The sequence below is a fragment of the Macrotis lagotis genome, chromosome 3 (assembly GCF_037893015.1).
Source record: "Macrotis lagotis isolate mMagLag1 chromosome 3, bilby.v1.9.chrom.fasta, whole genome shotgun sequence".
Taxonomy (NCBI): Eukaryota; Metazoa; Chordata; class Mammalia; order Peramelemorphia; family Peramelidae; genus Macrotis; species Macrotis lagotis.
Genome location: NC_133660.1, coordinates 122,878,182 through 122,892,625, shown reverse-complemented (window position 1 = coordinate 122,892,625; position 14,444 = coordinate 122,878,182). Strand labels below are relative to the sequence as shown.

At 39.4% G+C, this 14,444-nt stretch overlaps 1 protein-coding gene and 1 long non-coding RNA gene across 11 annotated transcripts in view; one reads left to right on the top strand and one right to left on the bottom strand.

Annotated features, from left to right (window-relative positions):
• Positions 1-12,342, top strand: part of LOC141517815 (uncharacterized) — a 52,348-nt gene extending 40,006 nt beyond the window's left edge. The window contains exon 3 of the long non-coding RNA XR_012477000.1: positions 10,335-12,342. This is a non-coding gene — a long non-coding RNA (uncharacterized LOC141517815). The remainder of the gene's footprint in view (positions 1-10,334) is intronic.
• SLC10A7 (solute carrier family 10 member 7) overlaps positions 1-14,444 on the bottom strand; it is a 261,864-nt gene that overhangs the window by 75,714 nt on the left and 171,706 nt on the right. For 9 of the 10 annotated variants that reach the window (XR_012476991.1, XR_012476992.1, XR_012476993.1 and 6 more), the window contains one exon: positions 545-580. Coding sequence is in view for 5 of the 10 variants with exons in the window: in XM_074229178.1 (XP_074085279.1) it covers positions 545-580 (36 nt within the window). In the remaining 5 variants the exon portion in view is untranslated. Of the gene's footprint in view, positions 1-538; positions 581-14,444 lie in introns of those variants that run through there. The other variant, XM_074229186.1, reaches the window with a different exon arrangement.

Below are 14,444 nucleotides of genomic sequence, written 5' to 3'. Positions count from 1 at the left end.
TGGCTTTCAGGGGTGGGGAACCTTTTTTTTCTGCCAAGGGCTATTAGATACTTATAACATCATTGGAGAGTCACACACAATTATCAACTTAAAATTAGCCTGTTCTATTTGGTCAAAACACTTTTAATTCAACCTAAAAAGCTCCCGGATTTATAGTTTCCAGTAGTATATGGCTTCTCTGGTTTCCTTTAAGTCCCTGCTAAAATCCCATCTTCTACTGGAAATCTGGAATCTTTCTCCATTCTCCAGTGCTGCTGCTGCTGCTTTTCAATCTGGCCTGTATTTGGCTTGTTTGTATATAAAGGATTCTGTGTTGCTATCTCCAGTAGACGATGAGCTCCTTGAGAGCAGGGACTGTCTTTGGCCTTTCTTTGTAACCAAGGTGCTTACCTTGACCAGCTGACTGATTATATCTAAGGAACACTTTAAAACATGATTCAAAAATGGTGCAAAATGATACCAATCCTCATTTTCCTCTAATGACTTTTAACATCTGTAAATGATTTTTAATAAAAGATAAAAATCTTAACATCAAAATACTCACAAAAATCAGCAGTAGCAATGGTGTTATAATGATGCCCTGAAAGAAATAAAAGAGATGGTGTTCATTTATCAGCCTGAAAAACCGAACACACTTTGCCATTCTAAACTGTGATGCATGAAATTCTGAACTGTGATACATGAAAATACTCCTTTCACTTCTGCTTAATAAAATCTAGGGGATAAAGAATGGGGGAAGGGTCAAGTTTGGTCCCTCTGCCAAGCCTCCTTAGTATCTCTCTTGCCCCAGTTCAAAGGATGCCTGCCCCACTCCCTTAGGCCCATCCCCCTTCACATATGTACATTGCACAGTCACGACCAGGGTCTGGGCCAGGCCTGGCAAGCTTCCCTTATCCAAGGCTTGCGACTCTAACTCAGCCCCCTCTCCAGAAAAACTCAGTCCCAGCTGGGGTCCCCTCCTGAGCAAGGCCCCCGTCAGCTGTGATGAATGGGATGTCGTGATGTTGTAATGTGGACGGATCTCCCTGAGGAAATGAGCAGAGATCTTCAAACTCATTTCACTCGATTAGACTCTGTGTCTCCGTGTTGGAAGGCAAGTCTTTCATCTGATTGAGTCACCCAGGACCTCCAAGGTGCCTCCACCTCCCCCAGGCAGAGACCGGAAAAAGATTTGTTTTCTTCAGTGACAGAAAACAGGTTGGAGGCTGTTGCCAACCAGGCTCAACCCGGGCTTTTAGGTTTCTTGGAGGCAAATCTTTAAAAACGAGTTGTTGGAGTTGAGAGTAGAGATGACAGCTCTCAGTTTTAGGGAAGTAAATGATACTTCTCTCTGTCTCTCCTTCACATCTCAGCAATTTCTAATTTGAAGAAAGGGCAATTTTGCTATTTAAAAGCTAGCCCTGAACTTCGTTCTCTTCTAGACCATCTAGGGATGGATGCCCACAGGGCACCATGCAACCCTGGCTAGGTTCTGCTGGGGTCCTCAGGATGACCTTAAAGGCACAACTGCCTTGGGCTGAAGCCCTGTGGACACTTACAATGAAATTTAAATACCTGTGGTATTATTACCTTGAATTAGGTCTAAGAGAGACCTCTTTCTGCCTCTTCCTGTACAGTATTGAGGGCTAGAAGGCAGCTTAGAGATCATACTCTCACTTTATTGATAAGGGAAACTGAGGCCCAAAGAGGTCTTCATGAAGAGCAGCTGCTCCAGGAGACAGAGGCAATGTTTTCTCTGGGCTTCTAGGCACTTTGCTGAACTGAACAGTCTCCTATGCACATGAAGCATACACACATATCACAGGATTTGGGAGAAATTTTGGTCTGGAGAGGGCCTCCTAGTTCAATCCTATTTAGTTTAGAGATGAAGAAAATGAAAATCAAAGATAGGAAGAGATTTGTTCACAGTTGCGAGCAATGAGGCACATTGTTAACACAAGCCAAGAGAGTTGCTGATGACACCAAGGCACGATTTGTATTTCTTTTCCTTATATTTATGCTTTACATATTTATATTCTTGTCTGCCATTATAACTTTGAATCTTAAAAAACATTTTTATTCTGCCATAAATAAAACACCAAGTAAAAGGGGGCATTTTCATATATGTAATGTGTGTCTGTATTCATACACAAACACAAAGAAAATTCTTTTTTGGTATATATATATATATATATATATATATAGTATAACACATATATATACATAGACATAGACATAGATATAGACATTTGACATAGACATATATAATCTTGCTGTAGTACATGAGTGTGTGTATATATATACAGATATATATACAGACATATCTAGAAATTACATATGTGTATGTATAGAATTTCTGGTGGGTACCGCCTACTTTTCTTTATACTAAGTTCTAGTATATATTAAGTTCAGCCTATGTTTTTTAAAGCCATGCTACTTGTCTGTGCTTCTTTCTGACCTTTCTCCTCTGCATTTTCAAAGGAAGATCCTTTCCTCCCTTGCTCCCTCCCTGTTTCCACACCCCACCCCCTTTGCTCTCCCTACCCTGTACCTACATTAAGGAGTGGGGGGGGGGGGAGACAAAGAAAAACCAACACTTGCATGTAAAACAAAACAAACTCCCACATTAACTGTATACAAACAAGTATATCTGATTCTGCATCTTGATACAGTCTGATATGGTCCTCAACACAACACAGTTCCTTCTGTGTAAGAGCTGTTTTATTCATGGTATCTGAATCTCAAGAGCCTGGGCAATAATAAGCCCTTAACAAATAATTGCTGATTGACTAAAAGACACTTAAGCAAAATGATTCTGCAGCTAGGGTTGGCCCCCACTCCTCTGTCTTTATTGCAAGAGTAATTTCTATGTTAGAGATTGCATACTGGCAAGTGATCCTAATGACAAAATGGGCAGCTAGGTGGCACAGTGCATACAGTTGAACCTGGAGAATGGAAGACTTCTTTCTTGAGTTCAGATCTGGCCTCAGACACTGACTGTGTATCCCTGGACAAGTCACTTAACCCTTTTCGTCCTAGTTTCCTTATCTATAAAATGAGTTGGAGAAGGAAAGAGCAAAACTACACCAATATCTTTTCTTGAAAAACTCCAAATGGCCTCTTGAAGAGAGAAAATGAGTGAACAACAAAAAAAATAAAGTTAAAAAGAAATAAAGTATTTTAAAATAAAGCCTTTGTTCCTAATTTCCAGGCTTTAAAATCATTTCAGCTACTGTCTCATCCTTCCCAAGGCCCTGTGCCTTGGGTCCCCTTGCCCTAGAACATCCAACGACCTCTGGAGCATTCTTATCCTGAAATATCCCTCTGCCAGATTGCCACCCCCCACCTCAACTTCTGACATTGGTGAGTTCCTCCTGGAACCCTTGTTATGTGGAGAGGTCAAAGCTAGCCAGCCTTAATTCCCCTCCCAGCCCTGCTTCTAACTTCTAGACTTCAAAACAATACTCATCCCACTCCCACTCCCACTCTAGACTTTTATCATCATCTCTGTTTATTCCTAATTGTTGACTCTTGATATTTAAGCCAGAAACAACAAGAGTTGGTTATATTTCAAATTAAAGTCCAATGGAGAGGCATATCTACCCCATAATAAGCTGATCCCATATAATAGGAAACAGCAGTCACCTACTTCTAGACCTTTAGTTTGGTCCTTTGCATGTCATGCTAGGTTTGATATCTTCTTTAAAGACATACTACTAGCCTTGATTCACTTTTTCCATAACAGTCTCACTGGACAGTATGCTGGACCAGAATTCAATGACAACTTCCAACAATGCATTACCCATTTATGGGGTTTGGCTTAATGTATACATGATATTAGACTTGTCATGGATCCACACAGATATTTCCTTTCTAGGAAGTGGTTCAAGATCATGGGCATGCCCTTTTTCAGAAATACTCTGAAAGTACAGACAACTTTGGGGTGACTCAAGAATCTCAGAGGGAGAAGAAACTCAGAGTCCACTCAGTCCAAACTGAAAAAGAATCTCCTCTATAGCATACATGACAAAAGGGCATCCAATCTCTTCTTGAAGACTTCCTTCCTGAAGTGGCCCACTCCTTGTTGGACAGATCAAACCCACAGGAAGTCTTCCCCCACATACCCCCATCTCTTTATCAAGCCTAAATTTGCCTGTTGGCATTTCCCTCCTTTGTTTCTCTGTATGATAGCATGTCAGACACTTGAAGACAGTTATCATGTCTTCTCCCCAGTCTTCTTTTTTTAGGCTAAACATTCCATATCTTGACTCAAGGATTTCAGAGTATGTTAGCCCTCCCTGAGTACAAAATGTCCTAGAAGTGGGAAGGAAGGCAATGAGCCTCTCTATATAGTGTCTACTACATAAGTACTTTTTACAAATATCATCTGATGTGATGGTTGGGTCAGATAACATGCCTTTACCTCTGACAAGATCATTAATTCCACAGTGAAATCATCTTGGGTTCCTGGTGAACATGCTCAAGGCAACCAAATGTGCTTAGTAGGACTCAGCTGCTTAGGGTTAGGCCCTGTCACACTCTGTACAATAAGAATTATTGGTCCAGCAAGAACCAACAAAAAAGGTTTTAGTTTTTCTAGTCTTCTTTCCATACCCACTGGGTACAACCTACTAGGCCATGTTTATCAGATCTTGTAATACTGGGAGTTCAGGACTGACATTTCTGTTTATTGTTTGGGTTTTACAAGAGCCTTAGTTTAAGAAACTTCTATTTTCAAAGGGAGCCAACAGTGGAGAACAATCTGAAGTGAAATAAGAAGCACAGTAATTTGTGATTTTTAGAGGTAGCAATCATGACAATGTGGAATGGGGGAAGTAAAAAAGTCTTATCTTGTACGATTTCCTTAGGGTTCTCTACATATTTAGGAATCAGTTGTGGTCTTCTGGATAAAGCAATTGATCTGTAGTTAGAAAACCAGGGTTCAAATCCCAAGCTGGTTATTTGCTAGGTGATATTGGGTAAAAACAATATTAGTAATAACTACCACAACTAACATTTATAGGTGCCAGCTTCTATGCTAAGAACTTTAACAATTATTATCTCATTTGATCCTCACAACAACCTTAGGAGGAAGGTGCTATTATTATTATTCCCATTTTACAGATGAGGAAACTGAGAAACACAGAGGTTAAGTGACTTGTCCAGGGCCATACATTAAGCAAGTGTCTCAGGCCAGATTTGAACTTGGGGCTTCCTGACTCCAGGCTGGTGCTCTATCCATTTACAGTAATTAGCATCCAGCTCTCGCCAGTAGCTTCCGCTACCTGTGCCTCCCTTTCTTCATACATAAACCTGGGAGAGTAATACCTTCCCTCACTGAGTTGTGGTGACAAACCCAATAAAATAATATATTTAAAGCCTCTGTTAAACCATAAAGTGCTCTAGACAAATCAGTTATCAGCAGAGAAGGATGTTTTTACACAGCATCATATTTAGAGCCTTTTTCTAGTGGGGAGGAAAGAAAGGGCCCGTGAAATGTGCCCTTGGGTGACATGGAGAAGGAGGATCTGATGCATTGAAAACATATACAACAACATGAACACTCAGCAGATATCAGTGGTAAAGTGGGTGAACTATAAATTGAAGCTGTGATAGCAGCCGTTACTGAATGTCAGAAAGGCAAATAAAGAAAAATATGTAATTTTCTATCTAGTGAATTGCGGAACAGAGCATCATTTAAAAACCCATCAATTCCATTCCTTCTCCCTCTCCCTTTCTGGACAAGTGTTGTCAAAAATACAGGGTATCAGAGTAAACAGATTATAGATTAGCACTTCTAGTCGAAAATGCTGCCTTGCAGCCTGGATTCAAGGTCAAGGCAGTTTTGAGCATCCTCGAAGCCAGGATGGAGTGTTAAGTTCTCTCACTGCAACCCGTAATGGAGTCAAAGTTAAAAAAAAAAGTGACTGCCTTTTATTAGCCACTGAAAAACTTCCAGGAAATCCATTTACACCTCTGATGTGAAAAATTGGCTGAATATATTTCAATGATTTTAGTGGAAAGAAAAAAAAAAAACTAAAACCACTCCTTGACCTCAAGCACTGATCAACAAAATGTAGCTTCAGTCCCAGCAGAACTGTAAAAGCACTTTTCTATAGCAGAGTTTGTGTAAAAAAACAAAATCCAAGAGAGCTTCCTGCGAGGTGTTTTCTTTTTTAAATTTAGAAATGGCATCAAAAGGCCAGGTAAGGGAGTTGTGATTTGGTGAGCTGCCATGGTCACTCAAAATTGAGATGTGAAGGAAGTCCTTCAACACCCTTGGCTCCTTCACTCCCGTTATCCTGTATGTTGTCTCCCACCATGAGGCTGTAAACTCCTTAAAAGCAAGGACCCTCTTAGGTCTTTCTTCATTTCCTCGGGTTTTAGAGTAGACACTTATTTATTAATAACCATGTACCTCTCTACCATGGAATTTGGGAGGATATGGTCAAGCATCATGCAAGATGAGAGGGATGGGCTATGACTAGTATCACTGGGGGGGGGGGGGGGGAGTTAAAGTTTCCTCCACAAAAGTCTTACTCTTATGTCTGTTCATGATATAGAAGTAAGCCTGTGCCTTTGAAGCATAAACTCACTCTCTCTCTCTCTCTCTCTCTCTCTCTCTCTCTCTCTCTCTCTCTCTCTCTCTCTCTCCCTCCCTCCCTCCCTCCCTCTCACACAAACACAGTTGTCTGAAGACCACAATCAGTATGGATGAAAGAGAAGAGAGGATGTTTTTGGCCATAACAGCATATGAAATCTATTTATAAATAGGTAGTGGATCTAGGATCTCTCATGGCAGTAAGAGGACAGATATGCATGAAATCACATGCCCCTGAAATGCTAAAGTATTGATTAGAATTCAAAACAATCTGAATTGCTTGGATAGATACCAAAGCTAGTGTTTTAAACTATATGTTACATGTTGCTTGCAGGGCAGACGTCAGAATTTTTTTCCAAGTTTTCACCTCACTAAGGTATTAGTTTATATTAATACAAGGCTGTTTTTGGGAAATGGCACAAGAAACTCAGGCCTGAGGAAGACATCAAAATGATGTTGTAAACAGATTAAGCTGCAACCTCATCTCTTCTATCCCAGGCCTTTGAGGAATAAGCCTCCCATGAATCCTGCCTGCTGCTGCTTCATGGAACTTACAATAACCACTTGAGAATATAGTTAATACAAGGTTTGGTTACACAATACTAATTATAACACTATCTATAATTAACCTGTTTTTATTTTAATAAAATGAAGGCTATATCTTGTTTACCTTTAGTAAAGGGATCCAAGTAAGACCCCACATTCCTGAAAAATCAACTCTTAGAGAAAAGGATGGATGCATTTTTTTTAGGTTTTTTTTTTTTTGGCAAGGCAATGGGGTTAAGTGCCTTGTCCAAGGCCACACAGCTAGGTAATTTTTAAGTGTCTGAGGCCGGATTTGAACTCAGGTCCTCCTGACTCCAGGACTGGTGCTCTATCCACTGTACCACCTAGCCACTTCCTATGCATTCTTTAATGTTGATAGAATGATACTAACATTGATTATGGTAATTGATAAGAGTTTTGCTGCCTCTTTATATTGGCTTTATTTACACTGTTCCAGTCATTGTACATACTGACCTTTTGGCTCTTCTTTGAGATAATTAATGTTAAAAATGAATACTTAGCTAAGGATGAATAAATTGAATGAATAAATGAATGAATGAGGTAGGCCTTGAGTTGGATCTTGAAGAATATAAGTTTGTAATAGACAGAGAAGACAGAATAACAGGCAGACTGCTTTAAAGAGGAGAACATCTGTGTGTCACAGAGGAGTTGAGAAGATAAAATTGAATAGATGAGGTAGAGTCAGATTATAGAGGGCCTTTCAGCCAGTTAGAGGCAATTATAACACTGCTAGGTTTTTTTAACAAGGGAAACAGGGTTAAGTGGCTTGCCCAAGGCCACACAGCTAGGTAATTATTAAGTGTCTGAGACCAGATTTGAACCCAGGTACTCTTGGCTCCAAGTCCAGTGCTTTATCCACTATGCCACCTAGCCACCCTGATGCCACCTAGCTGCCCCAACACTGCCAGTTTTTGAGCAAAAGAGTTACTATGATAAGAGATTGGTGATATTTTGGGAAGTGCTGGAGATAAGTATGAATGAGTCTTTTTTTGGGGGGGGGAAGATTAATGGGGTTAAGTGACTTGCCCAAGGCCACACAACTAGGTAATTATTAAGTGTCTGAGGCTGTACTGAACTCAGGTACTCCTGACTCCAGGGCTGATGCTCTATCCACTCTACCACCCAATGACCCTAAGAATGAATGAGTCTTTATGAGACACAGCTTAAAGACAGGAGGGCAGAAAGAAGGTTGAAGAGGGGCACTGGTGAGAGGCCTACATCTAGGAGACAGGATGAAGAGAGCCAAGGCAAACAAAGGTGTTTTAAAGAGAGGGTGTCAATGTGATGGACTGTGGCCATGGTCACTGAGTTCAGCAAAGCTGGAGGTCCCTGATGACTTCTGAAAGCATAGTTCTGATAAAGAAATCTAACTCTAGCGGAAATTGTGGCTGGCAGTGAGGACAGAGCATCTCTCCTTAAAATTTGGTGATTGAAGGAAGGAGAGAGAAATATCTTAGCCTTGGAGTGTAAGGAGGCTCAAGAATGGTTTCGGGGGGCAGGGGGGACTTAAGTATGTCTGAAGGCAGAGGAGAGGAAGTCAGTGGAGAAGAAGAGGTGGAAAATGCTGAAAGATGATGGAAGATCTGTCAAAGAATGATAGATCAAACAGCCATAGGAAATCACCTGCAAATTATTTAGTTGCTTTTGTTCAAGACCCGTGATTTCATTAGTATAAGAAACTCTTAGTAAGGAAATGCCCTTTCATCAATGTAGATCAACAACTGTTCTGCTTGGGACCCTAAGATTTTAGAGGCAGATCTCATACCCAGGGCTTCCTGACTCCAAAGACTACCCTCTTTTATAGTACCCCATGACACCCCTCACCAAAATAAATTCTGATAAAATCCATCAGAATTTGTTTCACACTTTCTTAAGTATCCAATAATCTCAGGCTCCCATCTCTCTGCTGATAACCTGACCTCCCACTTATTGAGAAAATCAAGATCATCTCTCATGAGTTCCCTCGTGTTTACCACTTCATTCCTCGAAAATCTTTCTACAGCTTCACCAATTCTTTCTTCCAGTCTCAGAGGAGAAGCCAACCTTCTCCTTGACAAGGCTCATCTGTCTGCATGTGCTCTTGATCCTATAACCTTCCATCTCCTGTAGGACCTCAATACATTAATCATCCCCCTCCCCTTCCCCCTACCTCATCTCTAATCTTTTTCTGTCTAGTGTCTCTTTCCTTGTTACCTATGAATGTACTCAGGGGCTATCTCATCTTAAAAATCTTCACTTTGTTTTGCCATGCCCCTGAGCTAATGTCCTATATTGGGTCTCCTTTTCATTGCTAGAAAGAAACTTCTTTAGTCCTTACTTCTACTCCTCTACCAGCTCTGTTCTTAAATCCTTAGGCCCTCTATTCCAATAAGTGTTTCAAAGGCTGCCCCATAATTCAATAGTGTTTTTTTAATCCCTGATACTTTTTGCAGCTTTAGACACTGTTACTACCTCTTCCCTGTTGGATATCTCCATTTCACTTGGCTTTCAAAAATTCTACTCTCAGAACATTGTACACATTAACAGCAACATTGTACGACCATCAAATATGATGGACTTAGTTCCTCTCAGCAGTTCAGTGATAAAGGACAATTCTGAAAGACTTGTGATAGAAAATACCATCCACATGCAGAGGAAAAAACTGATCAAAGCATACTACTTTCACCTTTTAATACTTGTTTTATAGTTTTCCCCCTTTAGTTCCTATTCTTCTTTCACAACTTGACTAATATGGAAAAGCTACACATTATTACACATGTATAACCTATAATCATATTGGGGGAGAGGTATTAAAATGTGGAACTCAAAAGCTTATAAAAAGATGCAAAAAAATTATCTTTGCATATAATTGAAAAAATAAAATAACATCAAAATGCTGCTCTCTCTTGCTTCTAATCTATCCTGTCTGAGTCACTGAAGTTGGATCATCATCCCACATTTTCTATTCTGCATGCACTGATATACCATATTTCTCCATGTATAAGATACATCCCTTTTCAAAAAATTTGGGGTCTAAAAACTGGGAGTGTCTTATACAGTGGTTGTAGATTTTTTTCACTTGTATATCCTGCTTTTTTCCACAATTGTTTGTACACTCATTGTTGTAGATTTTGTTTTTACTTGCATTTCCTGCTTTTTCATGCTTGTTTTTGTGCTCATTGTTTTGCATTTGTTATTGGTATATTAGGTTACATTTTGCCACATTCTGCCCAGAAACAGCTCAGAAAAGATTTTAATCCAGTGCTGAATTCAAATTCAAAAGCGATCCAGTTTGCAAAAGTGAATGGAAATCATACTGCTGAGCATCTGGCCCTTGTCCAACTGAGAAAAAATGAGAGACTGGTTACAGGAAGAAGAAACCCTACTGAAAATGAGGGGAAAGTAAAACAAATGGTCTGATTTAGAGAGAGAACTGAAGAGATGGATTGAAGAGCAAAGGGCTCCTGAACAAAGATGATTCAGCAGGAGGCCAGAAAAACTGCTGATGAAAAAGAAATGACTGGTTTCAAAGGAAGACACAATTGGTGCTTCAGGTTCATGAAATGGAATGGACTAAACATGCGTCCATGCACCAGACTTGCCCAAAAGATGCCTGAGAGCGATGAGCAGAAGGTCCTTAAATTTCATGATGAATCAAACTTGAGTTCAATAACTTTATGTAATACAATTTTTTTTTTCAAATTTTAGGCCCCAAAATAAGAGGTCTCATCTTATACATAGAGAAATACGGTATCCAAGAGTCTGTTCTTGACTCTGGTCTTGTCTTCTGATGATCACTTGCTCTCATGGATTCAAAACTTAAAAATTCTACCCCCAATCTCTTCTAAGCTCCAATCCTCTATCATCAGGGGGTGGCTCAACCTCTCTTTTTGGAGAACAGAGGATAGAGTTCTGGACCTGCAGTTACCTCTACCTGCCTCAGTTTCTGTGTCTAGCACACAGTAGGGGAATAATAAATGCTTATTTCCTTTCCTTCCTTCCTTCAAGTCTAAGCTCTGGAGGTCTCTTTTCTTCTGTTTCTGCTCTCTGCCTCCTAGAGAATTTCTAGAGCTGTCTATAAAATGACAGCACCTGTTTCACAGCATTGTTGTAAGAAGCAAATGAGATAATCTGGGAAAAGTCCTCTGCAAACAATCCAATACTCCCTAAAGTTAGCTGCTATTATCTCTCTTCCTCTCTAGCCTTTGCTCACATCCCACCTGGTCTGTGTCAGACTCACCTAGATCCAAGGGATCTTTCCCCCAACCCAGGGGAATGGAAGATCCCTAAGGGCAAGGCTGTTTCCATCTTGTCTTTGTATCTTTGACTACCCAGAACAGTCCTTTGTACAAAGTAGCTTTTTAATAAATTCTTGAGAAGAGCCTGGGTCCCCTGTCTCCCAGGTGATCAATGCATTACACCACTGGAGTAGGGAAGGGATTGGACATAAAGTAGGGGAGCTTCATATTTGGAAAATATGCATTATACCCAGATATAAACTTTTGTGACTAGCTTTTAAATAATTTTTTTTTAATTTTCCAAGGACACACAAATAGAGTAAATGTAAATACCCTTCTTTCTTCCCAGGGTATGAGTTTACTACAAATTCAAAATCCTTAATGTAACCTTGAATGGTAACATAAATTTATACAATTATTATTTTCCCATGTATCCATCTTAAATGGGAGCTAGACTGAAGGTAGCTTCAGTGTAGTGAAGTAGAGTCAGCATCCCATCCAGCATTGGGGAACCTGGGTTCAAGTTCTAGAACTGACATTTATATACATGGGTAATCTTGGAGAAGTCATTTGTCTTTCCATGTATGTAGTATCTTCCCCATTTCTAAAATGGAAATTATATTATGTACCTCAGAGTGTTATAGTAAGTAAACATGACTTATAAACTCTTAAATGTCACTGTCATTATCATCGTCATCACCACCACCCACATCCCTTATATTAGGATTAGACTAGAAGGTCCTCTTAGCTCTAAAGTTCTATGACACTGATAGATAGAATGCAATGATCTCTCTACATATCTGAAGTGAATGGGCCACAGCTTGGCCAGCTCATTCATTTGTGCTATCTTAATGCACATTGCAGCAGGATTGACATGGCTACAGGTATTAATATTTATTGAAAATAAGGACAAACAATGAGAATGTGCTAGAGTCCATTAAGCCCATTATACACAGATGGTCTGAGTCATAAGCTCTTGATAACTTCCTACAGTTGTAAGTGTTGAACTGCTTTACATTTATGATTAATTCTATTATAATATAAATTATGATCATAAATATTAAATATTTAACTTCACTACTGATATTACATTATCTTATTATGGTTATATTATTTAGAATTCCAAGTCAGAGGAAGAACAGTGCTATAGATTGAGTACTGGCTAGAGTTTAGAAGATCCCATACTGTGGGGTGACTGCAGGTCATGAAGACCTCTGACCAACCTTGGCTGACAGACTCTAGGAAAATGAGTTATTCAGTGCCCAGGGGAATGCTCGAAGATAGGAAACCAAAAGGTGAAGATTGATCTTCATCACTGTAGGTCATTTCAATACTGGGAGCTTCTCACATAGATGAAAATAATGATACAAAACATGGCAGTCAAAACAACTCTTAGCCTGATAATCATGAAATCTGGGTCTTGGTGGAAACCCTGCCATTAACAAGCTGCATTAACTTGAGCAAATCACTTTTCCTTTCTGGGCCACAGACTTTCATGGTTTACCCCTAATATTCCTTCTCTCTCTCTAATATTCAGTCAGTGATTCCATAATTTTATGTTTGCAGAGCATTGTGGTATCTTCTGAATCTAAAGATATTTAACAAGGTAAAAGAGCAAGACAAAATTAAAAAACAAAACAAAAAAGCCCCAAACTAATTATGTGGTTAACAGATGTGGAGGAAATTGAAAATCTATATCAGCCTCATTCTTCTGGTTGCCCAGTAGAGGGCAGCTTCTACACACCCGCACTCCTGGCTGCCCGATGAGAATTTTCAAATCGCTGCATGCCACCAAGTACTGCTGTAATTTTTAAATTATGTCATTTAAAAATGACATAGTCTATGCTTGTGAGGAAGTTGCTCCTAACAGGCAGCTATAAATTGACATGAAATTTTAAACAAATCATGGACAAAGGAAGAAATGAATATTTTTTGTGTTCATTCTGTAGAAGTAAAATTCTATGACAATTATATTACTTTAAAAGGAAGGGTCCACTTTGTTCTCACAAATGGAATTATGAGTAGTTGAAGCTAAGATAAGTAGGCATTAGAGAATTAATCTGTTACCACTTTGGATGAGCCTTGCTGTAACAGATTTCTAAACAGAATTTCCATGTGGATAACCTTTGGTTGGGAACATAACATTATACAAATGAAATTATCAGAGGTGTACCAAATCACCTCTTTACTTAAAAATGAACAATTCTAATTTTAATGGCTGTTACAAATAAATAAAGAATTGAAAACACCTATGTTTAGATTTATGTACATATGGAACATCATAATATGGCTTATTATCAGAAAGAGAAGAACAGATGGTAGGTCTAATCATATACTGTAAATGTTTGCTGTAATATAGAGAAACAACCTAGCAAAGTTGATCTAGGTTTGGTTTTGGAGTTAAGAAGATCCAGGTTTAAGTTCTGTCTCTCAAAAACTCTGGCTATATGAAGCCTTGGTGAAATCACTTAACCTCCAATGCCCCAGACAATGCTGAGACCTAAAGTAACTGATGAAGTGTTTATCAGTGAAATGAGTTTCCATGCCAGGAGCTTCCCACACACAACAGGTCCAGAGACAACAAGTCCAGTAGGGGTAGAAAGAGAAAGGAAAAAAGTGGAAATATAAGCTGGGTATTAATTTTGTTCCTCAACTTAATTATCACAGAGGGGTTATGCTGTTTGTCCCAATGTTAGTAAGAGGATGCTATGTATGTATAGTTGAACAGGTGTGTGTGTGTGTGTGTGTGTGTGTGTGGATATGTATACAGGTACACTTTTTTTTTTAGGTTTTTGCAAGGCAAATGGGGTTAAGTGGCTTGCCCAAGGCCACACAGCTAGGTAATTATTAAGTGTCTGAGACAGGATTCGAACCCAGGTACTCCTGACTCCAGGGCCGGTGCTTTATCCACTGCGCCACAAATAGCAATGAAAAATTCACTCTTTTGGCCTCAATGTAGAAAGGTAACATAATAACAATCATTAAAGTTTGTCAAAAATTTCAAAATAGTTTGAGTTTCTCCTTTGGAAAAAAAAAATTTATTGGAGAGCCACACTGTATCCAGAGTCATTTTGATTTCT